Here is a 25,440-nt window from a genome sequence, read left to right on the forward strand (position 1 = left end):
CCATGTAGTGTCGATAAATAATATTATCTACCACATAAATAAAACCATCTCCGGCCTCATATTTTATTAATATATACAGAAAAATATTTTTAGCAACAGTATTCGATGATTTACCATGGCAAAATCCAGAATTGTGACATGAAGTGGCCTGGATCCTTATGAAATAGTGCCACTAGCGGCATCCAAATCTCGGTTTCAATCCGACGGGTTGTCCATGAGGCAAGCTATAACTTCTTAACCGTACGCAACAAATAAAATAAACAGCGCTGAGTTTTGCATTTTTCCATTGATAACCAATTTTTATACAAAAATAGGTTTAGGAATTATCACCGAATCTCAGCCAGCGAGGATGAAGCGTAATAATATTGTGGTATTTTCTGGTGGTAGCGCGGCGAATACCTTGGTGGATGTTTTTGGAAATGTGGCTCGTGAGAAGGGCTGCACGCTGAGCTAGTGAGATATAAATTTCGAAGCGCGAACCGTTGCTAATGGATCTTTAGCATCATCCCCATCAGTGATAATGGCGGATCGTCGAGCGAACTAATTAGAGTGCTTGGGGGACCTGGGATTGGTGATGTGCGAAGTATGCCTCAACCCTCCTGCCCCCAGTTCAAGGCAGAGCAATTTAACAATGGACAGGTCGTCTCGTCCGCCTAATTCCGGAAGATGTGGCTGGAAATGACCCCGAGAAGGCAGCCATGAAGACATTTTTCAACCACCGTCTAGCAGCATCCACCCCAGAAGCAGCACGCGCAGAGTGGCTAGATATCGTTGAAGCCCGTCACGAGCTATGGACCTCCATCTCCTCCGAGAAGGAAGAATTGATCCGTTCCTTCCTCAACACCACTAACCTCGAGATTGTAAAGCGAGCTCGGCCCTCCTCGTTCTTCAACTTTCAGTCTGCTGCGGTGGGCAACCTCTTCCTCACCGGCGCCCGTCTGTTCACTGGTTCATTCGAATCCGCCATTTATCTTCTCGGATCCATCACGGGGGTCCCATCGAACGTGTCCGTCATTCCCGCTATTAATTCTAATTTCTCCCACCACATTTGCGCTGGCCTTAGAGATGGAACATCGATTGTCGGACAGAACTCAATCTCCCACCCCAGCGCTCTCCCGAACAATCTTCCAGGCGGAGAGGATGAAATAGATGGCCCCATGTCACCGACGACCTTCCAACGGAAGACTTTCGAGGAACTTATCATGCACGATAGCGTCGAAGATGCGAATCTCCCGGGCTCTCTTCCCACCTTAAGGAAACAATATATTGACTTCCACAAGTCTGATACGGAAGATCTTCCCTCAAGAATCCGCAGGATATGGTACATCAACCCCTATGGGCAAGAAATACGGCCGAGTCCGAACAGAAAGGCTCTTGCGGCATTGGGAAACTCGCAAGCTGTGATTTATAGCATCGGTTCCCTATATACGTCTATTATCCCGTGCCTAATATTGAAGGACGTAGGAGACGCGATTGCTGCCCCTGGGATCAAATCGAAGATTCTGATTCTCAACGGCTCAATAGATCGCGAAACTGGCCCAGCATCAAATCCATATTGCGCCCGAGATTTCATTTGCGCCATTTCCAACGCGTGTGGAACCTCCAGGGGCGACCTACGCGTCGATGCTGCGAACATGAACAAGTATGTCACGCACGTGATCCACCTTGAGGGTGAGGGGACACCGAAGGTTGATAAGGAAGAGCTGAAGAGCTTGGGTATTGAGACTTATAGAGTCTACGGGAGGAAGAATCCAGAGGGTGGGATGCTGTATGACGGCAAAGCGTTGACACAGGCACTTGAGTCGATATTGGGCAGGGAGGATAAAGGTGTCGTACGGAGGAATACGCTGCAGCATTAAAAATCATGTACATTAGAGGGTTCATAGGTATATATATTAATCGTAAATTCTTCGTTGCGGTATCAGCTCTCGCAAGGTATCTGAAAACCGAGCCATCACCATCTGCTGAGCTTGTCCTTCCGCTGTATCTCCAAAACGCGCGATGCCTGCCTAATAGTACATGGTATTGTGGGTGGAAATTCATGTTCGTAGGAAAGTGGCTCCAAGTCCCGCAGCAACGCATCTAATAACCCACGCATATCCATGCCCCGACCTCATATCCATGTGTATGATCCAATACTACCATCCATCCCCGCCCCGATACGCCGCCGTCATTTATATACTGTCATTATCGTAACGCAGGCTTCTTTCCTTGCTTCTTTGTCATGAGTTTCATCGTCAGGTGAAACACGCCGGTCTTGGGTTGTTTCCCGTCCTTTTTCGGCACTCCGATTGCTGTGCGGCAGACTGGGCACGATCTCTTGCCTGTGCCGACGTTGAGAGCACCATGGAGGCACGAAGAGCAAAACATATGTCCTACAACAGTTAGCATTATCATGTAACAAAGATCATGAATGAGAACTTACCACAATGAGTAATCGCCAGTTCCTCTGGCTGATCTAAACAGATCACGCACTGCGTCGTAGCAAGCTTCTGAGGTTTATCAAGCTCTGCTTGCCGTTGTTGTTTTATCAGGTCTTCCTGCCGCTTCTTCATGACTTCAGCGTAGCTGGTGTCGTCTTCCGCATCGATCAGGTCCAGTTCTTCCACCTTGTCACCTGGTTTGCTTTTTTTGTGATCATCCCTCAGTCCCTCCGGACTGGCATCAGCGTCCTTCTTTCGCTTTGCCGTCCGGCCTTCACTGTCTACACTTGATAGACGGCGCTTCTTTGGTGTTCTAGTTGTGGCGACAGGTGATGTTTCAGTGAGGTCGACTATGCTGGATTCTCTCGTACGGGTGGGAGTCTGTTGTAGAGATGATGGACCATTCAAGAAGGCGTCGAAATCGAAGTCCTGAAGAACATCATCTCCTTGTGGCGAGGGAGGTTCGTGTTGCGGCATTTGTGTGGTTAAGAACGTGTCTTGCCAGGACGTTCGTTGTCGGTAACCGCGGGGTTGTTGCGGTCTGGTCGTATTGTTGGAGCCTAAGAGCATGGACAGAGTGGGGGAGGCGTTTCCGGAAGACGGTCGGGATACATTGATCCATGGAGAGCGTGAGATTGAGGTGCGCCGGGGCTCCTCATCCTCTGGCGACGATACGAATAGTGATTGGCGGTTAGAAGATGGAGTGCCCATGGCGAGACTGTGATGCGACCTGGAAAGATCCAACAGGCTACGGTCGTAGATGCCTGTTGAGGAATAAGGGTTTGTCCCCAGCCCTTCGGTCTTCTTCACAGACAAAGAGGTGCGCTGGGGCTGAAATTCAAAGCCATAAGAAGGCAGTTACGTATATCTAAGAGGGAGAGATTGTGTGTATGGCTTCAAAACCTCAACGCCGCGTTGGGACGTTGGGTGTGCGAAGTGGCGACTGTCGTGACCATAGCGCTAGTCTTCCATTAGAACCTTTATTGGAAGTTGGTGGAGCAGGTCAGCTGACTCGTCGTACCAAACTTCGGCAGGTGCGGCCGCTCCGCGTATTCGTGGTTTTGTGTCTCCGTTTTAGGGAATTCGCTTTCTTCAATATCAAGATCAAAAGACATAAGGCGATATTGGTAGTCTACTAAAAGCAAGGTCATCAACTGTGGGTGGCACTTACGCTCAGGTTTGGTGGCATTTTGAGATGTTATGTAGGTCAGATCCGTTGCTGAACAACGCTGAGAAGTTGCTTCCAATTTATATAAAACAGGACGCCGAACTATTCAGCCAAGTGAGTTGATCTCTACAGCCAAGCTACTTGGTGTTGATTACCAAGCCCTATGGATGAATCATTCGCCATCCGTCCCTAATATGCTTTATTTCTTTTATATTTTCTACGCTTATGCCTTGGCTTCTGAATACCTCTATACGTACTAGTACACTCCATTGAGTGCGTTATGAAAACACACCTTCCAGTATACACACATAAACCGTCACAATGCGTAGGCCAGCGCGGTGCTACCGCTACTGCAAGAATAAAGTAAGTGCTTCCTATTCCAATGCTTCATCAAATACTAATCGCACCAGCCCTTCCCAAAATCCAGACACAACCGCGGAGTTGCCGACCCAAAATGAGCAGGTTTCCTCCAAGGCCCTCGAGGCGGCCCGTATCCAAGCCAACAAGTAAGCATCCCTTCCTATCTCATCAATTGAACAACAACTAACATAAAACTAGATATATGGTCAAGAACTCCGGCAAGGAGACTTTCCACCTTCGCATTCGCACACACCCTTACCACGTCATCCGTATGAACAAGATGTTGGCTTGTGCTGGTGCAGATCGTCTGCAACAGGGTATGCGTGGCGCATGGGGTAAACCCGCCGGTATCGTTGCTCGCGTTAGGGTCAACCAGATCCTGATTTTGATGAGAACGATCGACCGTTGTGAGCTCCAGGCTAAGACGGCGCTGAAGAAGCCATGTACAAGTTCCCCGGCCAGCAGAAGGTGGTCGTTAGCAGGAACTGGGGATTCACGAAGGTGAAGAGGGAGGACTATCAGACGATGAGGGAAACCGGCCAATTGAGACTTGATGGTGCTGGCGTGCAGTTTCTTGAGAAGAAGAGAAGGATAGAAGACCAGATGAAGAATTTCCCAGCTGCATTTGCAGATGGGATAGGTGTGGAACAGCTGGCGATCTAAGGCGCTTGAAGGCTCAAAGATTGCCAGAGGTAGCAATAGTTAAAATATAAATGATACAATATACATCAATTATCCACACACTCTATCTTTATCGACAAACAAATGCTTATGTGAATTAAATGTTCCTCATCGTGATTCTCATAGACTAAAACGTCGTCTGGCTGTTCTCTTAAAAAAAAGTAGCATAAATCTGCCTTAAATTTAATAATATTGGTTATATCCTCACGTTGGAAAAATTATTTTCTTGCTCTCTTTTGTGTCCTTTTTTCGGGGGGGATGCATTTCCTGGCTTTGCTCTGCGAACATTCTCATTTTCATTTTCATTCTCCTCCGATATTCGATACCCCCACATTCGGGATTGTAACGTAAGCGACGCTAACGTGGATTTGGTGCAATATTACTCAAAGTAGCTCGATAGTGGCACGCCCGCATCATCGACCGATGTAAGATTGCAATATCGACAACATATGGGCAGGAAGGAGTCATGAGCATGACACGTCGCATATAGTATGCTTCTCCCAACACGCGCTGGATATTCGAGTCGACCATGCGCCAGCTTCGTTAGGCTCGCAAAGCTCAAGGCGCGGGATGAAACCACACATCTCAGTCGCGGCGCGGTACGACGCGGATTCGCAACAGATGGAGCCATTTCAGAAGATGACCAGACGAAGAGCACATCTTCCCTTGCCAGTATGTATTGCGCACGCGATGGTAGTATTGTACACCCTACTAACGACTTCGCGCAGAGACTTCAAACCCCCGTTTTAATGAAATAGGGGTGCAGCAACTTAGTAGCCATGTCCACTCCCAAATATTCCCGGGACCGTCAGTTGCAGCGCCAAAAGAACTTGTCGAGCTTTCGAGAGATCATTTGCAACGACACGAGCTCCTTGGCAAGAATACAGACGATAACCCGCCGATATCGTTCGATTTACCACTACTCCAAGGCGAAACCCTTGATGAGCACTTCTATAAACTAGGCACGGATGCTGGGGAACCATACTTTGGTTATGCAAACCAGTTTACAAAGGCAAACGGTCCACCCAAACCGCGGAAATGGGTGCATCGAAGCGGCTGGACGAAGTACTATAGTGATGGGAGGACCGAAGTAGTGGATGCGCCGAACGAGGAGATGTTATGTTTCGACACCGAAGTTATGTGGAAGGAGAGTTCGTATGCCGTCATGGCATGCGCAGTCAGTCCCACTGCCTGGTATGCCTGGTTATCGCCTTGGTTGCTTGGAGAGTCGGAATCCGACAGACACCTGATACCTCTTGGGGATCCACAACACCACCGGATAATTGTTGGCCATAACATTGGCTACGACAGAGCCCGTATCGCAGAGGAATACTCTATAAACCAGTCGAAGAACTTCTTTCTCGACACCATGTCGCTACACGTTGCCGTTAATGGAATGTGCTCCAGGCAACGACCAACCTGGATGAAGCACAGAAAAAACCGAGAGCTACGAGATAAAATCGCACACGAGACCGATAACATCGAATTGGCCGCCCTTTTAGGCGATAGGGGCCTCACTGAAGAAGAGGAGGAGCTGTGGGTGGGCAGAAGCTCAGTTAATTCTCTACGAGATGTCGCCAAGTTTCATTTGGATGTCACCATTGACAAGGCCCAACGAGATAGTTTTGGAGAGCTCGACCGCGCTGGCATTCGAGGCAAACTGGACGAGCTGTTGGATTACTGTGCTGCGGATGTCTCCATCACACATCGTGTGTACAAAATCGTCTTCCCCAATTTCCTCGCGACATGCCCTCACCCCGTGAGCTTCGCTGCATTGAGACATCTGTCGTCTGTCATCCTCCCAGTTGACAAGTCGTGGGAGTCATATATCGCCAATGCAGAAGCTACATATCTCAAGCTCTCTGATTCCGTCCAGGAACGCCTAATCGCACTGACTGAGAAGGCCCTGGAGATTAAAGGAGATGAGGAGAAGTGGAGCAATGACCCGTGGTTGCGCCAACTGGACTGGTCCGGCCAAGAAATCAAAATGGTAAAGGGCAAGAAGAAGAATGACCCTCCAAGACCAGCGGCACGGCAAAAGATGCCAGGTATGCCAGCGTGGTATAAGGGCCTTTTCGCCAAGGCTGATGCGCCAATCAACTTGACTGTCAGGACCAGAGTTGCCCCGCTCCTGCTTCGATTGGCATGGGGTGGACACCCATTGTTTTGGTCTGATAAATACGGCTGGACATTCCGGGTGCCGGTTGCAGAATCTCAGAAGTATAAGGAGTTGCAGATGCAGAGGTGCACCGAGTTTGACGAGAAAGATATAGCACTGAGAGACGATACGGGCGGCGTTTTTTACAAGATCCCGCATAAGGATGGGCCAACGGCACGGTGTGCAAACCCGATGGCGAAGAGCTACATGTCATATTTCGAAAAGGGCATCCTATCATCGGAGTACTCGTACGCAAAAGAGGCCCTTGAGATGAACGCTTCGTGCTCCTACTGGATAAGCGCAAGAGATCGTATCATGTCACAGATGGTAGTATATGATGCTGATCTTCAAAAGCCAGCCAAGGGACAAGCATCTAACGACACTGGCTACATTCTGCCACAAGTTATCCCTATGGGCACGGTGACAAGACGAGCTGTCGAGAATACTTGGCTTACAGCAAGTAATGCCAAGGCAAATCGAGTCGGATCGGAATTGAAGTCGATGGTTAAGGCGCCGCCAGGATATTGCTTTGTGGGAGCTGATGTGGACTCTGAAGAGCTTTGGATTGCCAGTCTAGTCGGTGATGCTCAGTTCAAGTTACATGGTGGGAATGCCTTGGGATTCATGACCCTGGAAGGCACCAAAGCAGCTGGAACTGATTTGCATTCGAGGACTGCTTCAATCTTGGGCATTACCAGGAACGATGCCAAGGTGTTCAATTATGGGCGTATCTACGGAGCTGGTCTCAAGTTTGCGTCTACTCTACTCAGACAGTTCAACCCCGGATTATCGGAAGCAGAAACCACAAAGGTTGCCACGGCTCTGTATAAGGAGACCAAGGGAGCCAAGACTAACCGGAAGGCGTTACACAAGAGGCCTTTCTGGCGTGGAGGAACCGAGAGCTTTGTCTTTAATAAGCTCGAAGAATTTGCTGAGCAAGAGAGGCCGCGGACTCCAGTCCTCGGAGCAGGAATTACGGAAGCATTGATGAGTCGATTCATCAACAAAGGTGGCTTCATGACGTCGAGGATCAATTGGGCGATTCAATCGTCTGGTGTCGACTATCTGCACCTTCTGATAATATCGATGGACTACCTGATTCGTCTGTTCAACATCGATGCCAGACTCGCAATCACTGTCCACGACGAAATCAGGTACCTGGTCCGCGAGGAGGATAAATACAGAGCCGCAATGGCTTTGCAAGTGTCCAACGTCTGGACTCGAGCCATGTTCTCTCAGCAAATGGGCATCAATGACCTTCCCCAGTCCTGTGCTTACTTCTCGGCCATCGACATCGACCACGTTCTCCGCAAGGAAGTGGATATGGACTGCATCACACCCTCGCACCCAACTAAAATCCCCCACGGAGAGTCGATGGACATAATGCAGCTCCTTGCCAAGGGCTCGCTAGCAAAACTGGAACCGAGCATCCAGCCGACCGACGCACCAAAGCTCGACGGCATCAAGTACACCCATCGCCAACCCGTGATGGAGGCACTAGAGAAGGCCAACCTCAGCTTCCTCAAAGCGCAAATCACAGCTGACGAGAACGAACTAAAAGAGATCGTCAAAGTCCAACGTAAAGTCCTCGACGCCGACGAGAAGACCGCGAAGCCGAAGCAAACACGCGCTCGCAAGATCCTGCCATACCAGGCGCACGCGGAATTAATGGAGGAGCCACTTAATATCACGGACTTGCTAGAGAGCAACTTCAGGAAGGACACGAGGAAGAAACAGCAGCACTACCCGTGGGAAGAACAGATGCCGCCGCGGTATAAACCCACACACCGCTGGTAACACACTATCATATCAGATGTAAGCTTTCATATGTCGGGGGAACACAATTGTACAGGATGGGAACGGGAACTGGCGTATACGAGCGTTGTTGGCAGGGTGGAGCGGAGCGGGACGGCGGCGCTTCTTGTGTGGGAATAGTGTGTTGTATATTTGATTGGGAATAGCGGGCTGCAAACAAAAGACGACGGGACGTCTATAATGAAAACTGTAATGCTCGTAGTTTGTTCCGGCTGGCCTTTCTCAATGCGATTTCACGTGATACTAAGCTTGTTGGGATCAACATCGCTCAGCCACATCCAGGCTGACATGCCTTGCGGAAGGAACACTTCGATGCAAGTGTCCTAAAGTAAATACACAGACGCAGGCTTCGTCCCCCCTCCCACGCCCAGCTCCACGCACCCCCAATCGCAGCACACATGCATCACGTGCCATGTCCACCACCGACAACAACGACTCCCCCCTCTCCATCACCTCCTCCATCACCGGGATCCTCACCTTCCTCGTCGCCATAACCGCCACAATCTGGCTCCGCATCTCCGCCATCCGCACCGCCGACACCGAGTACTCGCGCGTCAAAACCGCTCTAAGCTGGTACAAAACCGAGTCAGAATGGATCCACGACCTGGTCGCCACGCAGCGGGACGCCCAGGACCGGACGCGGGGGAGTTTCGATGGGTTTTTTTTGGATAAGGACCTAGCGTGGAGGGAGAAGGGGAGGGGGAGGCAGAGGGAGACGGAGATGTATGTTTTTGTGCTTGATCAGCTTGGGACGCTGGAGGAGAGGTTGTTGGAGATGGTGACGGCGGTGGAGGTTAGGGCGGAGGGGAGCTGGAGGGAGTGGCAGGGGGAGGGGCAGGGGGGTGGGTGGGGGGGAGGCGCGAAGAGGTGGTGGAGGAGGACGAGGATTGGGGTTTATTGGTTGCCGGTTAGGACGAAGGCGTTGGAGCTGGTGAGGCAGAGGGATGCGTTGGGGAACAGGGTACTGTTTGCGCAGTTGGCTATGGTTTCTTCGTAAGTGCCTTTTGGGAGGGGGGGGGAGGGGATGCTGACTTTGTGTAGTAGGTTGGCGGATGGGGAGGAGAGGGCGAATAGGCAGGATGAGAGGATTAGGGAGTTGTTGGATACGGTGAGGTCTTTTGATGAGAGGTTGCCGTGAGGTGGGTTGGAAAAGGATGGATGGATTTGGCGTTTGGGTTGGGACATCAACAATCATGGAGTTGTTGTATGATATAGAAGGTATGTGGCATACTATATGATATTCTCATATAATAACCGAGCAAGTCAAGAGGGAGAGCACGTGGCATATATCCTTTTATATATAGTTTGGCAGCTGGTGTTCTTAAATTCGTCATTGGAAGGTCTGGCAATCATTAGCTGGCCGTTTGCTGGAACTGATGGAGAACGATTGTTTGAGCAAAGACTGATGCTGGGCCTTGTTTGTGGCATAGACATGTTAGGTGTATCCCCATGAAACCAAGCATCAGTCCTGCCAGACAAAATGAATCCATCCGTGGTCCTGGCGCAAATTCATATAGAAATATGCCAATTTGCGCAAAACCGGCCTCAGGTTCACCTGATCGGCCCATATCAAGTCTTCTGGGAGCAGTTAGTTGTTCCGTAATCACAAAGTATAGCCCGTATACACCGCTCAAAGTGATAGATGCCGTCTGCGAGACGGGGTCATTCATCAGCCCTGCTAAAGAAAAAATGAAGCCATCTAAAGATATTGCGCAAATTCACCTTAAGCTAGATAGATTTGCGCACAAAGCACAAGAGACCCTGTAACTCCATAGATTCTAGCACATGCTCGCCCAAAAGCCCCTAAATGACCGTGTCCTTTCAGCGTCTAAAAGCCCCTATGCGACCCTGTCTCCCCCTAGGATTTCAATCCAAGAGCCCCTAACTAACCTGTTACACGGCAGGTTTCTAGCACAAAGATGTGCTAGACCACACAAAGCCACCCCCCCTATTACTCTACACGCGCCTAGACTAGCCTTGCCTGCTCATCGGGTCAACGTGAAGCCGACCCCCTTGCCACTTTGCGCAAAACCTGTCTAGAGGCGAACAGATTTGCGCAACAACGGGATTCAATTAACCCGGCCGGTCATGTTTGTCTTAAAAGGGGGGTTGGTCTTCATTACAGAGGGCGCTGGACATTAGCAGGACTGGCGGGGACGGTTGGGTCTCAAAGGCTACACTACTACACGCACGCACGATCATGAGACAACAGAAGAACTACATAACATATTGTTTTGTCCAAACGTAAACTACCATTCCCGGCCACACAAAGGCTGTAATGTAATGGGTATCCAAAGCATATATAGCATATTACCTCCCTCCCCTCCATCGCACATCTCACAAACTGAACCCGCTCCAGCGCCGTCTTATATACACGAATCTAACACCTGCCCCATATCTCACACCCCCCTACGCCGCCTCCTCCATCCCCTCCCACCCCCCTTCCATCTCCAAAAACACCCTCACCCTCCCCTTCACCTGCCCCAGCTCCCCCCCCAACGCACTCTCCCACTGCTCCTCCACACACCTAACCTTCTCCTTCAAATCATCCGTCAACGTCCTCCCCTCCGCCTCACTCTCCTCCGCCACCTCCCCGCGCACCACCTCCGCCCCCTCCCCGCCCGCAACGCGCTCGCTCTCCTGCGCCCGCGCCCGCGCCGCCGTAACAGCCGTCTTAACCTCATGTAACAAGCAGAGTAGGTTCGTCTGGCTCTCGATGAACTGGTATGTGCTCCTCCCGCCGTGCTCGAGGAGGCTGTAGAGGTACTGCATCGGCCACTCGTGGTAGGCGGGGTTCTCATCATACTCCCCCGCCGGGATCTGTATTCTGAATTCCCTCGTCACAATCCCAGGGATCTTATCAAGGATACTCCTTAGCCCCGGCGCAATGTCCCAGAACGCACTAAGTTGCACCTCCACCCCCCTCACCACATTTGCCTCCACAACATCCATAAACTCCATCGTCCTTCCCAACGCCCCCTGCGCGAACTCCACGCGTCGCTTCCCCGCGTCGTCCGCGAAGAAACGCTCAGCGCCTACGACCTTGTCGCCCCGTCCCGCGAGCCGGTAGGGTTCAATCACCATATCCCTGTACCGATCATTGCGATCAGATAGCAAATCATACAACTCAGCATGCAGCTGCTCGCGCGCCTCAAAGATCCACTTCAACAGCGTCAATTTCTCCAGTAGCTCAGGCTGCTCATCGCCCTCCTCCTGCGTGGCAGTCGGATCCTGCGCGCGCGCGTCGTCAAAGAGCTGGCTTCGGAGCTGTTCGAAGAGGGTTGTACAGGTGTGGACGCGCTCCATGAGGAGGTCATTCACCGGCGCCACGACGGCGGTTTGGAAGCGCTCAAATGAGGCTTTGGATGTAGCTTTCGTGTGCTCGTTCTCCGTAGCCGCAGCATCAGCCTCCGCCTTCGCGGCGTCCGCATACGTCATACTCCCCGCCTCGATATCGCGCACGATAGTAGCGCGAAGTGCTTGTCTGCGCTGCGTGGCTGCTGCGCATGCCACATGGCGCGCCTGCTCGTCGTCGGTTAGGAAAGACGCTTTAGTAGCTTCGACGTCGGTGAATTTGCTGAGTTGGCGCACGGAGGTGCGGATCTCGGTTAGGTCGGGGTGGTTGTTGTTGACGGCGGGGTGGTGGCGGGGGTATGGCGGGGGGAGGGTGACGAGGCGCGAGACGTCGAGGTGGCGCGGGTTGGAGGTGGGAGGGGCGGGGGAGTGGTTGAAGTGGTTTGTGGGTGTTTTGTTGGGGGGGGAGGTGGGACCTTCGTCGTGCCAGCCTGTTTTTTCGGGGGGGTATTCGTCTGGGCCGTAGGAGGCGTAGTTACTTGGACCTGCTTTTGGAGACGACTGCGGTGGCTGTGAGGGTGTCGAATTTCCGTTCCCCTCCCATTGCAGCGACTCACGCAACTCCCGCGGCATTCCCATGTACTTTGACTCTCTCTTCGACCGCTCTAACACTGTCGGCGACCCCCCCGAGCCAGATCGACCCACCTCCCACCATCTACTCGACGGCCTACCCCTTGAACTCGACTCCTCCTGAGCCTGACTCGCGCTCATACTTGGAATCGGCGACAGCGATGGCATATACCCCGTCCACCACGTTGACTCCGGCCTCGACCCCGGCCCCGCAGACCCCATACTCGACGCCGACGACGGCGCAGAATCAATCGGTCCCGTCTGTAGCGGTGGCAGGCCGCTCAACCCCTTATGCTCCGCAGTATTGGAATGCGACCCAAACGAGCTCCGCTTCGAGTGCGTATACGGCCGGAACAGGTCGCGCGTCAGCTCTAGCACCTCTGATCCCATCGCATCGATGGCTGAGGTGTATAACTTCCGTCGGATACGCGATTCGGAAACGATGAAATCGGCAAAGAGCCGGATGCGCTCCTCGTCTGTGGCAGCTGACGCCTCGCGCAGGATGAATTGCTCATGCCGCTGCAGTGCCTCGTGGCTGAAACTCTCAGCTGCTGGTGATGGCAACTGACGAGACGGCGCGCGCTTCGGCGACAATGGCGCTGGCATACCCTGGTCCTTTAACGGCGTGTGTAGGATGTGCGAGATCGGCCGAGGCGAGCTGTCCGCGCGACGATGCGAGATCGGCGGTGGTGTTGGGAGAGACTTGGGTGGTATATTCGGGTTATGTCCTTGATACGAGTTTTGTGACGGATACTGTGCCGGCGAGAACGGCGGCGTAGGTGCTTCGGTGCGGTTCGTAGAGTTCAGTGGCTGGGGCGTTGAGCCGCGGGACTCGGGCTGTTGGATATCCGCCAACCGATGCGTAACGTGGCTGAGTGTCCGCGACGAATTCGGCGTATTCTGGCTTTGGTAGTTGGGTGTCCTGGAGAAGTTCGGGGTGTCCTGGTTATGGAACGAGCGTGCACTCGAGGGGTTCGATTTTGTAACCTCTGGGCGCCTGCCAAGCACGGTCATGGGTGGCACGACGATGTCAGCGGGGGTGATGGCCTCGGCCCAGGGGTTGTTCGAGGGCTCTTCAATCGCAACAGCCTTGCCGGATCTACTCTCGCTCCTCCGCTCTCGAATACTCTTTGGCTCGCCTCGAACCGCATGTGCTCTTGTTAATCCGGACGAGCTGGACCCGGAATTCGACTCCGTGTGGCCGCACGAGCTGACACTCGATGTGTCGATGTGTAGCGCACCGGGAGGGAGTGGTGACCGTGGTCGTGGTGCGCCTGGTACCATTCGCGGGCTGTCTACCCAACCCGCAGGCGTAGGGGGAACAGGGCCCAACGTAGAAATAGGCGCCGGTCTGCGCGTCGGCGGCGACACAACCGGGTCAACGCCCTCTGGACGTGATAGACTTTGCGACCTGGAACTCGATTGCGGGGGTGGCCCTGGCGGAGGAGGTGGTAGTGGCATCCCTGGTTTCCATCTCGACGTCGAAGAATTGCGCGAACGAGAAGCTGCGCCGGTAGGAGTTCCGATTGCGCTTGCTGAAACCGCACGTCTGGAGGCTGGAGGCCTCTGCTCAGCAACAGCGGCGGAGAATGCCTCTGTAGACGGCTCCAAATTAAGTGGCGGGGGCCTGTGGGATGGTGGCTGGTCTCTTATATCAACCGACCCGCGTGGCCTAGACGACGACGGCAGGTCTCTGCTTATATCTATCGATCCGCGTTGCGACGGCTCCGGCACTTCTGGTGTTGTCGGCTTGCGGTGGAAGACATTTCCAAGATGACTGAGAAGTGGTTGTGCTCTATCCCTCGATCTTGTTCGCGATATCGGAGGAGGGGGTGGGAAGGCAGCCGCAGTCACTTCTGGCGATGGTCTGTATGCGGCGCCTCCAGGGCTACCGCGGTTTAGCGGTGACGCCGAGGTGGCCGAGTCTAGCGGGGAGAAAGTAGTCGCGCTGTTATGGCTTCGAGGCGGCGAGTAAGGTGGAGGGGCAGGTGCTACATCACAATATCAGCCACAGCGCATTGAATTTATAGGAAGCTAACATACCCATAACCACATCTGAAGGAGACGGTGAATACCGCCCATTATCAGGCGAATACCCCGTCTGCGCACCACCCCATTGCTGCGGATTGTACTGCCTCACACCGCTGGCAGGTGAATAAGGCGTCTGGTGGTGAAAAGGCGAGCTCAGACTGACAGCTGAGTTCGGGGCCTGGAACTGCGGCGGCGGCGGTCCCAGCTGCGTCGCGAGGGGGTTGAGATTCTGGCGGCGCCGTTGGGAGGCTTCGGCGAGGCTGCTCATCGTCGCGTAGCAGGCTAGGGATGAGCGTGGGAGAGGGAGGCTCAAGCTGGTGCTGCTGCGACTTCAGGAGGCGAGTTGCATCAGGCGCGGCTATCACAATAAAGCTTGGGGTTTGTCGCGCGCTACGGGCACTTGACGATGAGAGTGACGAGAGGTTGAAGCGACCAGTTCGGCGGCCATATAGGGAGGAGAGTCGGGGCGTGGATTAGGCAACAAGCTTGTGGCCAACAAGCTCTGGCTAGAAAAAGGCTGATATTGATATGCAGGCAATCATGGAAGTTGCCATATTACAGTGGACGAGGCTCGATCATCTCCCTGACACCAAGAAGAGACTCCACCACCTTATTTCCAACATTTCCAACTGAATTGGCCAAGTCTTGGAAACGGGTTGGGCGTGGTCCCCTCCGCGGCTCCGCATTACTGTATCTTCTGGCATCACAGAGTGGACAGAGTGAGTGGACAGAGTGGACTATATTGGCCGCATCGGGTGAGACGCCCGTGGTATGCACACTTCATGCAGGACAGGGAGCACGATTGGGGGTGTATGGAGTGAAATTCTCAGCGGGCGGATCCCAGAGATGACCCAGGGGCGGTCCCCTACACGAAATGCACGGGGAGCGCACGCCATGGCAGGGAGTGGTGTGTGCTGTGCGCACACTGCAGTGTGTGTGCATCCATCCCACTGAGCCAAAAAGACTATAGTATTCCAGCCCGGTGGAATACGCGTAACACGCTCGGTGTGCTGGGTCTATCACTTGAAGAAATGGGCGAAGTGAGCAAAGTACAAGCTGTGATTCGCCGTTTTCGCCGTTCTCGCGGGCGTGGTTGGTTGTTTCGGAAGTATTGGCACGTTGGCGGCTAATAGGCGACTGTGAGTGGTGGCGGGAGGGAGGGGAGGTATACGGAGGTAATGTTCAAAAGGTCTTATGAGTGGATCGAGCATGGGACCCCAGAATTTGTGCACAACAGCATAAACTCATGTATGGATCACATATGAATTAGAACCAATTTTGCAACTCTGACCTGACCATATGCACGACGTGACTAATTCAGGGGTCCCCTGCTCTGATCCCGTGACTCTGACGCTTGCCGTAACAGACAATATAAACCCTGTTCTCACCTAAAAACAAGACCAACGGACCAAAATCAAGTCCTGTGTCCTGGTACGTCGTTACTCTGGCTCTCTATTTTGTCTCGCCTTTGACTTACCAGTTGTTGCCCGTCGCTGTCCCCTGCTGATTCGCTAGCCTCCGCCCTCATTGTGGCATTTGGACTTTCTCTCTCGTCGCTGGCCCTCGGAAGCGCTGCCAGATTTTGACGATGTCGGCCGAGAGCTTGGATGAGGGCTTGGGAAGGGTGGACCTGCTAGACTGGCTCCGAGAGGACATCGAGCCTCTCGATGTCCATCCAATCGAGGAGGAGGAGGGTCACGGTCACGGCGACGACGAGGAGAAGGGCGAGGAGGAGGATAACAATGATGCTGTTGCTGTTGCTGTGGTGGCAGCATGCTTGCATTATCAACGCAAGCGTCTGCGCCAGCAGGCTTCTCTCGAGTAGTGCCATATGAATATTTGCACCACCAGTTTTCTTTGGACATTAATATGCCCGCCGGACGTGCACGAGTTTGGCTCCGGTTTTCAGTTGCAGAGATCCGGGAGCTTGCGCCTTTGCTTCGCCTTGGAGAAATCTCCTGGCGAAGCCGTTATCAGGCAGATCCGGAGACAGCTCTGTGCGTGCTGTGCGCCCGTCTCTCGTCGCCTGGGCGGTGGGCCCCTCTCACCGACATCTATGGCCGGTCGGAGAGTTGGCTCTGCACTGCCTTTAACGACGTGTGCTGCTGGCTGGCGGAGGTGTTTGGTCCAGTCTTGCACTGGCATCACCAGTTAACAAGATACTCGCGGCTAGCGGAGTTCTCAGCGGGTGTGAGACGGGTTGGAGGGGTGGACGGTGGTGGGGCTTTGTGGATGGCACCTTTCGAGGCCATTGCCGTCCACTTGGCCAAGATGCTCAGAGGGAGGTATACTCTGGGCATAAACGGGAACATGGCTTGAATTATCAAGCTATTGTTACACCTATGAGCTGGTTTCGTCGCTCGTTGGCCCCTTTCCTGGTCCAACGAATGACTGGGTTATGTGGCGGAAGTCTGGCTGCGAAGCAGCTATTCGCAAGGTATATCTTGCTCTCTCTCTCTCTCTCCCCCCTTCTCTCTCTCTCCCCTTCTCTCTCTCTCCCCTTCTCTCTCTCTCCCCTTCTCTCTCTCTATTTAAGCTATACTAACATATCTACAGGTTATGGAGGGGAATCCCCTCCTTTCTGTCTACGGCGACCCAGCATACTCTGCTGCATACGGCATCTCCTGTCCCTTTGAGCATCCAGAAGGCCGGAGGATGCTTGACGATGACAAGCAGCAGTTTAACACTGCTTTGTCAAGGGTCCGGATCGAGGTTGAGAGAGCGTTTGGCAAAACGCAAGATGCACCCCCCCACTCACAAAACTTATCAACATAACCTCCGTAGTACAGCGCCATAAAGTTTCCATATGGGTCGGTGCTTTTCCCATACAAATGATGTCACCTGTTGTAAATAAAGAGCCTTTGTTATACTTGTCTATTTAGAAGTGTTGCTTTTGCTCTTACATAGGGCTTCAAAACACGTTTTAGCTACTCTAATCCATTGCCATTTGCTTATAACCTCCTTTGGAATCCAGCTCTATAGGACATTCTATCCCTTAAAGATAACGAGGGGGTTGATAACTGTTCTATCTATATAGATGCACTTAACAGCAGACACCCACTCCTGCCTTCCTAGATGTGCTTGAGATCGCGTCCTAAGTGTAGATGTTATAGCCTACTCTACTAGCAGCGCTAAGACAAGGAATGGATGAGTTATAGAGAGGTTATAGGGACAAGGACCACATGACCTAACCTGTTAGAGGCTATGTGTCATACTGACATTCGTTGCACTCAGTTTGCTATCAAACTCAAGAGCAAACTTAGAAATCTCCTCCTCAAACCTACAAGTCACTATACATATTTTGGCTTATCACACCAACAACAAGAGCAATACTACTCAACGATTGCTACAACCCTCTATGATTCATTACACGTCATTGCTCCTTAGTTATTGGGCCGATATTACCACATAGCATATCTCTACAACCCTCTATGATTCATTACATGACATCACTCCTTAGTTACTGGGCTAATACTACACATGACATATCTCTATCAACTAGAGGCTGTAATGTTGGGTGCACCAGATGTGAGAATCTAGCCACCCAAGGAAGGGATGATTTTACTAAGACAACACACTGTCTTAGGAAACAGAGCCAAAGGGTTGTAGCTTAGACTATTCCACAACGCAGCAATCAGGTGTGTGATGTAGTGAAGTGGTTCAGACAAGTTGCAACAAATGTTGAGTCTGGGAACTCAGGGGTAAGTCAGAGGTTAACACCTCACTGACTTTTCAGAAACAAGGAGTAACAAGATGAATGCTTGGAAGCTTGTAAAAGACGTGGAAGTATGTGATAATCGATTTACTGTATTGCCTGCTTGCCCTTTCTTAAGGAAAGGGCAATCCTATTTATGCCAAAGGAGTGTAGTTCTCTCATTTTCCATGACTTTCCATGACTAACCAGGCTTGGTAAATGTATTAGAAATCAAGTGCGACCCACAACTAGCTTGCTAATCATGTAGTGAACGTAAGAGAATCCCATAGAACCATCTCTTGGGTTCCTAGCCTATAGGAAGTGAAAAGGAGGTCCAAGGTCAGAGTACCTATAGATAAATTATGTCATAACTTAACCAATCTTGTGGGTAACTAAGGAGCGATGACGTGTAATGAATCATAGAGGGTTGTAGAAGCTTCTAGAGCTATCGTTTATGTTCCTAGCCTCTTGTAATGGTGGGTGCACCAGATATGAGAATCTAGCCACCCAAGGAAGGGATGAATTTACTAAGACAACACACTGTCTTAGGAAACAGAGCCAAAGGGTTGTAGCTTAGACTATTCCACAACGCAGCAATCAGGTGTATGATGTGGTGAAGTGGTTTAGACAAGTTGCAACAAATGTTGAGTCTGAGAACTCAGGGGTAAGTCAGAGGTTAGCACCTCACTGACTTTTCAAAAACAGAGAATAACAAGATCAATGCTTGGAAGCTTGGAAAAGACGTAGAAGTATGTGCTAGTCGATTTACTGTATTGTCTGCTTGCCCTTTCTTAAGGAAAGGGCAATCCTATTTATGCCAAAGGAGTGTAGTTCTCTCATTTTCCATGACTTTCCATGACTAACCAGGCTTGGTAAATGTATTAGAAATCAAGTGCGACCCACAACTAGCTTGCTAATCATGTAGTGAATGTAAGAGAATCCCATAGAACCATCTCTTGGGTTCCTAGCCTATAGGAAGTGAAAAGGAGGTCCAAGGTCAGAGTACCTATAGACAAATTATGTCATAACTTAACCAATCTTGTGGGTAACTAAGGAGCGATGACGTGTAATGAATCATAGAGGGTTGTAGAAGCTTCTAGAGCTATCGTTCATGTTCCTAGGCCTCTAGTTGGTAGAGATATGCCATGTGGTAGTATTAGCCCACCCCCTTAAGGAGGAGATTTTCTTAATAACTTGTTCAATGAGTGTCCAAATGATATGCCGTGATGTATGTAGCATAAACAGATGTAGTAGAAGAGTTTGCAGCAATCATTGAGTAGTATTGCTTCTGTTGTTGGTGTGATAAGCCAAGATATGTATGGTGACTTGTAGGTTTGAGGAGGAGATTTCTAAGTTTGCTCTTGAGTTTGATAGCAAACTGAGTGCAACGAATGTCAGTATGACACCTCTAGTTGGTAGAGATATGCCATGTGGTAGTATTGGCCCACCCCCTTAAGGAGGAGATTTTCTTAATAACTTGTTCAATGAGTGTCCAAATGATATGCTGTGATGTATGTAGCATAAACAGATGTAGTAGAAGAGTTTGCAGCAATCGTTGAGTAGTATTGCTTCTGTTGTTGGTGTGATAAGCCAAGATATGTATGGTGACTTGTAGGTTTGAGGAGGAGATTTCTAAGTTTGCTCTTGAGTTTGATAGCAAACTGAGTGCAACGAATGTCAGTATGACAAGTATATAAACATATAGAGATACTCTTATAGAAGAGTATCTAAAGTCCTATCTATTACAATACATGATCACTATCCATGCCACAGCTCGACTATGTGACACTAGCGCTAGCATGGTACACTCGATTGATGTTGAATTAATTATATTACTAATCTATCTAACTATAACGTGGTTGTACACCGAGTCGTGAATGTCACCGAGTCGTGAACTTTTCCCTACTTAGCTACCTACGAACTTCAACATGCGTTTCCTCCACAACTACCAATGGAAATCCAAACCCAAGAAGCGCGAATCATTCTAGCTATTGAGGCTCTTCAAACATGTAAATCGCTTAATCGCAGGTCTGCATCAATACTATATAAAGTGCCTTATTCTATGCTTACTGATAGAATGGCCGGCCGACCTTCTCGACGCGAAACCAAAGCCAATAGTCATAAATTGACTGAGCTAGAAGAGGAAGTGATTATTCGAAATATATTGGATATGGATGCAAGAGGATTTGCACCTCAGCCTGCTAGTGTGGAGGATATGGCAAATTATATCCTTGAATCGTGTGGGGGAAAGCACGTTGGGACGCGGTGGGCATATCGATTTATACAACGCCGCCCCGAGTTAAAGACGCGTTTTAATCACGTTTATGACTTTCAAAGAGCCTTGTGCGAAGATCCTGAGCTTATTGGAGCGTGGTTTCAACTTGTGCAGAACATGAGAGCAAAGTACGGCATCCAAGACTGCGATTTCTACAACTTTGACGAGACGGGCTTCATGATGGGCGTTATTAGCTCAGCTTTAGTTGTTACGCGCGCCGATCGACGTGGCAGAGGCAAGGCAGTTCAGCCTGGCAATCGGGAATGGGCTACAGCAATTGTTTGTGTGAATGCTGAAGGCGGGAGTATCCCTCCGTTTTTAGTAGTTCAAGGGAAATGTCACCTTTCAAGTTGGTATACTGAAGGCGGCCTTCCTCACAATTGGGTAATTAAACCAACAAGCAATGGATGGACCAACAACGAGACAGGTCTAGAATGGCTTCATCATTTCGATAAACATACTTGCAGTCGTGCAAAAGGACCATATCGGATGTTGGTTTTAGACGGGCATGAAAGTCACGAATCAGCTGCGTTTCAGGAATATTGCAAAGCAAACAACATCATAACTCTCTGTCTACCTCCTCACTCGTCTCACCTAACTCAGCCACTTGATGTTGGGTGCTTTAGTGTTCTTAAACGCATGTATGGGCATCAAATTGAGACCTTTATTAAGGCTCATATAAACCATATTACAAAGGTTGAGTTTTTTATAGCTTTCCACACAGCTTATAACCAGTCAATAACAACTCAAAACGCCAAAGCTGGATTTCGCGGAGCTGGTTTAGTGCCCTTTGATCCGCAAGTAATCATTTCAAAGCTAGACGTCAAGTTGCGGACTCCTACACCTACAGGACCCCCCTCTATAGACGCTGATCCTTGGGTTTCTCAAACGCCTCGCAACCCAATAGATGCTCTCTCACAGACTACTCTAGTTAAAAATCGCATTGCACGGCACCAAGGAAGCTCGCCAACCCCCATTTTTGCTACTGTTACTGCATTAGCTAAAGGGACAGAGATTTTGGCACATGAAATGACTTTATTGTCAGCTGAAGTCCGCACCCTTCGAGCAGCAAACGAAGCTCTTAGCAAACGCCGGAGGGCTAAAAAGTCTCGTGTCCGTCAAGGGTGTGCACTTTCTGTAGGGGATGCACATGATGATTTGCCCCAAAGGGCAGTTACGGAGCAAATAAATCGCGAGAAGCGCTCTGGAGGGGTTGGTAGGAATGAGGGGCAACCAGGTGTACGACATTGTGGCACTTGCAGGGGGGCTGGCCATAATGTACGAACTTGTCAGGAGGTCATAGAAGTACTTAGCTCATCAGATTCTGAATAGTTTTAGTTTTAATACATGTTGTGGTTGTTTAATTATACCTTACAGTGGTGGGTATAAAAAAGTTTCACGACTCGGTGACATTCACGACTCGGTGTACAACCACGTTATACAGTAATTCAAAGCTAGCCACTGTTACGATCGCAGCTCACAGCTGCTAGCAACTATGGGAACAGGCAGCTATGGTAGCTACTAAGGTTATAAGGGATCGCTAAGCGAACAGCTGTATATAATAAGGGATAGCCTTACCTTCCTTCCTTTCTTCTTCTCTCTTTAGATTCAATCTAGCTTACTTTACCCAGACTGGTACCATGGCCTCCGTGACCATCATAACAGCCACAGCTAAACAGAAATCTGTCTAGCCGTAACCAGCTTTTGGCACTTAATTGCCAAAAGCGAACAATTCTTTGTCGTTTAGAACAGGGTTAAATCACCGGCGGCTTACCAGCCCGCCCTCATGCCATCTTCCACTTCACACTTCAACCCCGATATCCCCAATCCACCCAAATCCACCCAAACCTGCCGCTATGGCGCAGTGGTAACGCGTCGCACTTGTACCATTTGGACAGAACAAAACTGTCTTTCATGTCGTGAAATGCGAAGATCCCTAGTTCAATTCTGGGTGGCGGCACGTGACTTTATTTTTCTACGTTTTTACGTTTTTACGTTTTTGCTGGTACGATGAGCATTTCGCTGACTCGAGTGATTAGTATGTGCTTTCATAATCTTTTACGTAATCTCCAATACGAGCCTTACTCGACCAGGTCTAGCGTACGTGCAAGTCATCAACAGATCGGATCGTGAAACAGATCGATTTTATCAACGATTCAGAACCACTTACGCGTCGTCCTCGTCCTCGTCCGTACCTACTTACATACTTACATACTTGACGACTCATGTCCATTTTTGCCTTCAACTCTCGTTATTCCCTTTCAATCACTGCTGTGAACAACTGAGACCACTGTCTCGGCCAATTTCGGCATACGTGGAGATCAAATGGGGCAACTGCATATGTGAGAACGGCCACAGGTGGAACCTCAACTCCCCCCCTCCATCCATCCAACGCCCTCTACGGCCCTCCTCCCTTCTATCCATCCAACGCCCTCTACGGCCCTCCTCCAGCCTTTCAACGAAGACGGGGGTCTCACATCCCCACCCACCGAATCAAAAGCGGCAAAAGCAACCCCAAGCGGACCCAACCCTCCTCGCCATGACGCGCACCCACAGCTCTCGGGTGCTAGCGCTGCAGGGTGGCACGATGCAGCCGCGGTCGTACGGCCCCGAGCAGAGCTTTTCGAAACTCGACCCGGCGCCCCCGGTCACCATCCTGACATCGCACACCACACAATCCGGTGACACAAGTTATAAATAACAACGAGAGAGATTACAACCTACAATCGCTCTTGAATTCGCATATCGAAGTCGTCTTGCAACCACACTTCTGACCACGTACGCTCGTTTTTTTTAAAGCACACGCGATACCGACAAGATGGCTGGAAAGGGAAAGAAGGGAAAGTCGAAGGGCGGAAACAAGCCCAAGGCTGCGTCCCAGGCTCCCAAGCAGACCCCTGCCGTTGAGGCTGTGGAGAAGGAGGAGGCACCAGTTCCTGCTGCCGAGAAGCTGCGGAAGGAGGAGCCAGTTGTCGCTGAGACGAAGAAGGAGGAGCCAATTGTCGCTGCTGAGAAGCAGAGGGAAGCGCCAATTGTCGCCGAGAAGCAGAGGGATGCGCCAATTGCCGCTGAGAAGCAACAAAAGGAAGCTCCTCTACCTGCTGCCGTAGGCGCACAGAAGGATGATGTGTCTGCCCCCGCCGCTGAATCGAAGCAAGCTCCCACCATCGGAGGCGCAAGCGCTGCCGCTCTCGCTGCTGGTATTGCGTCTACTAAGAGCGATCTGCTAGCGAACAACAACCCCTTCATCGCTGCACCCACAAAGGAGGCCAATCCCTTCGACAGCCCTGCCGTCGCTGCGCCTGTTAAGGAAACCCCAGCACCAGCAACCAAGACCGAAGCATTCAAAGACGTCCCCATCCAATCCAAGGAGACAGCGCCAGCTCCCAAGGTCCAGCAGCCAGAGGTCGCCGTGCCCGCGCACGCGACTCCACCTGCCAGCACAAACCCCTACACGCAGCCTCTCAAGACCAGCAACGAAGCCGTTGCCCAAGCCGAAGCCGCCGACGGATTCGAGGCCGCTCCATTAGCAAAGCCCACCGCCGTCGAGAACCTAGAGCGCGCCCGGGACAAAATATCCCAATCCCCCGCCCCGACGCCCCTAGCCGCGCCATCCGAGCACGTCACGGAAACAATCCCCTACCAGCCCCCCGCGCCCGCCGCCGGTGTCCCGCAACAGACCACCACAGCCGCCCCAAGCCCCGCGCAGGATACCACCACGACCACCGGCACTGCAGGCACCGCAGGAGTGCGTTCCCCGTCCCCGTCCCCCGCCCCCCGCCCCGCCTCCGCCACGCCGCTCACCGAACTGAAACTGATTCAGACCTCAGCGTCCGACGCCGAGCCCAAGTCCGGCTGCTGCGTCGTCCAGTAAGGCAGCCCGCGGGGCGCCCGATTCCGCGAAGCCGAAGCGCACCCCGTCGCGGAAGGAGAGCGAGGCTAATGAGTTCTGGCCGGCTATGTACACGTCTTCGCCCCGCCCCGCTGAGGTGGAGGGTGAGGTGGAGAGTAGGACTCAAACTCAGAATCTGACTCGGACAACATCTGCGCCTTCCACCCGCGCCCCTGCCCTCGCATCACCAGCACACATCCCATCCCCCCTTCCCACCCACCCCACCACCGCCACATCCCCCACCCCACCTCCTCCCCTCTGCAGCCCCTCCCCCCGCTCCCAAGGCCGCCCGACCTCCCCGCCCCCCCTCGGAAACGCCTTCCCCCTCGCCCCCCCCGCCCGAACATCCGCCCCGCGCTCTGCAGCAGACAGCACAGACCCCGGTTATCTCCCCGCCGAAGACACGGTGGATGGGTTCATCAACCCCTGGAGTCGGGCTGCGCGGCTAAACAGCGTTAAGTCACCTGCCGCTAGTACTGCTGTTAGCACCGTCAAGTCCCCCGCTACTAGCACGGCGGCTGTCAGCACGGCGCCATCAAACCCCTTCGCCACCCCCGCCGTCCGCAGCACCAGCAAAGCCCTTCCCGCGCGCCCCAACCCACCCCGCCGAGAAACCCATCAACACCGGCCCCAACCGGGAGAAAAACCCGTTCTTCCCCCCCTCCGCCCCGTCATCTACTGATGGCGAGACATGCTCCACCCATTCCAAGATTCCGAGGAAGCCGGCGCCGAAGAAGGTGCCAAGGCTGGATGGGATGGAGGATGTTAGGTTGGAGGAGTTGCCGGTTGGGGCGCCGGGTGGACGGGGGGTGAGGACGCCGGGGAGGTTTCCGAGTTTGGAGGTTAGGGCGCCGTGGAGGATGAGGGTTAGGAATTGGGCGAGGGGTAGAGGGAGGGGGAGGGTTGTTGCGTGGGGTGTTGGGGGGTGGTTGTGGTGGGGTTGGTTGTTGGGTTAGCGGTGGGGTTGGGGAGGAGGTAGTGTGGTGAGGTGGTGATGGTGGTGGTGGTTGTGGTTGTTG

At 51.9% G+C, this 25,440-nt stretch overlaps 7 protein-coding genes and 1 non-coding gene across 8 annotated transcripts; 6 read left to right on the plus strand and 2 right to left on the minus strand.

The window, feature by feature from the left end:
- Nucleotides 1–48: 48 nt before the first annotated feature.
- On the plus strand, nt 49–1,883 carry VC83_01349 (uncharacterized protein). Its single transcript, XM_024465032.1, has one exon. It carries the CDS (start codon nt 699–701, stop codon nt 1,857–1,859), a length of 1,161 nt encoding a protein of 386 aa, XP_024327079.1. The 5' UTR covers nt 49–698; the 3' UTR covers nt 1,860–1,883.
- Nucleotides 1,884–3,339, minus strand: SLX8 (SUMO-targeted ubiquitin ligase complex subunit slx8). Its single transcript, XM_024465033.1, has 2 exons — nt 2,426–3,339; nt 1,884–2,375 (listed from the first exon to the last, which is right to left on the minus strand). Exons 1-2 carry the CDS (start codon nt 3,132–3,134, stop codon nt 2,188–2,190), a joined length of 897 nt encoding a protein of 298 aa, XP_024327324.1. The 5' UTR covers nt 3,135–3,339; the 3' UTR covers nt 1,884–2,187.
- Nucleotides 3,340–3,871: 532 nt separating this feature from the next.
- Nucleotides 3,872–4,456, plus strand: VC83_01351 (uncharacterized protein; the record flags this gene model as incomplete). The annotated part of the gene is made up of 3 exons (XM_024465034.1): nt 3,872–3,954; nt 4,002–4,097; nt 4,150–4,456. The coding sequence occupies 3 exons, from the start codon at nt 3,872–3,874 to the stop codon at nt 4,454–4,456; spliced, it is 486 nt and encodes a 161-aa protein (XP_024327325.1).
- A 590-nt stretch (nt 4,457–5,046) lies between these two features.
- On the plus strand, nt 5,047–9,396 carry MIP1 (DNA-directed DNA polymerase gamma mip1). The gene is made up of 2 exons (XM_024465035.1): nt 5,047–5,304; nt 5,361–9,396. Exons 1-2 carry the CDS (start codon nt 5,124–5,126, stop codon nt 8,585–8,587), a joined length of 3,408 nt encoding a protein of 1,135 aa, XP_024327322.1. The 5' UTR covers nt 5,047–5,123; the 3' UTR covers nt 8,588–9,396.
- Nucleotides 9,018–10,239, plus strand: VC83_01353 (uncharacterized protein; the record flags this gene model as incomplete). The annotated part of the gene is made up of 2 exons (XM_024465036.1): nt 9,018–9,598; nt 9,647–10,239. 2 exons carry the CDS (start codon nt 9,018–9,020, stop codon nt 9,741–9,743), a joined length of 678 nt encoding a protein of 225 aa, XP_024327323.1. The 3' UTR covers nt 9,744–10,239.
- Nucleotides 10,240–11,014: 775 nt separating this feature from the next.
- Nucleotides 11,015–14,833, minus strand: VC83_01354 (uncharacterized protein; the record flags this gene model as incomplete). The annotated part of the gene is made up of 2 exons (XM_024465037.1): nt 14,573–14,833; nt 11,015–14,520 (listed from the first exon to the last, which is right to left on the minus strand). The coding sequence occupies exons 1-2, from the start codon at nt 14,826–14,828 to the stop codon at nt 11,015–11,017; spliced, it is 3,762 nt and encodes a 1,253-aa protein (XP_024327321.1). The 5' UTR covers nt 14,829–14,833.
- A 7,545-nt stretch (nt 14,834–22,378) lies between these two features.
- On the plus strand, nt 22,379–22,489 carry VC83_01355 (the record flags this gene model as incomplete). Its single annotated transcript has 1 exon — nt 22,379–22,489. It is a non-coding gene; the product is annotated as a tRNA-Thr (tRNA).
- Nucleotides 22,490–23,347: 858 nt separating this feature from the next.
- On the plus strand, nt 23,348–25,304 carry VC83_01356 (uncharacterized protein; the record flags this gene model as incomplete). Its single annotated transcript, XM_024465038.1, has 2 exons — nt 23,348–24,277; nt 24,360–25,304. 2 exons carry the CDS (start codon nt 23,348–23,350, stop codon nt 25,101–25,103), a joined length of 1,674 nt encoding a protein of 557 aa, XP_024327319.1. The 3' UTR covers nt 25,104–25,304.
- Nucleotides 25,305–25,440: the final 136 nt, after the last annotated feature.

Source organism: Pseudogymnoascus destructans (genome assembly GCF_001641265.1).
Source record: "Pseudogymnoascus destructans isolate 20631-21 unplaced genomic scaffold scaffold_3, whole genome shotgun sequence".
Taxonomy (NCBI): Eukaryota; Fungi; Ascomycota; class Leotiomycetes; order Thelebolales; family Thelebolaceae; genus Pseudogymnoascus; species Pseudogymnoascus destructans.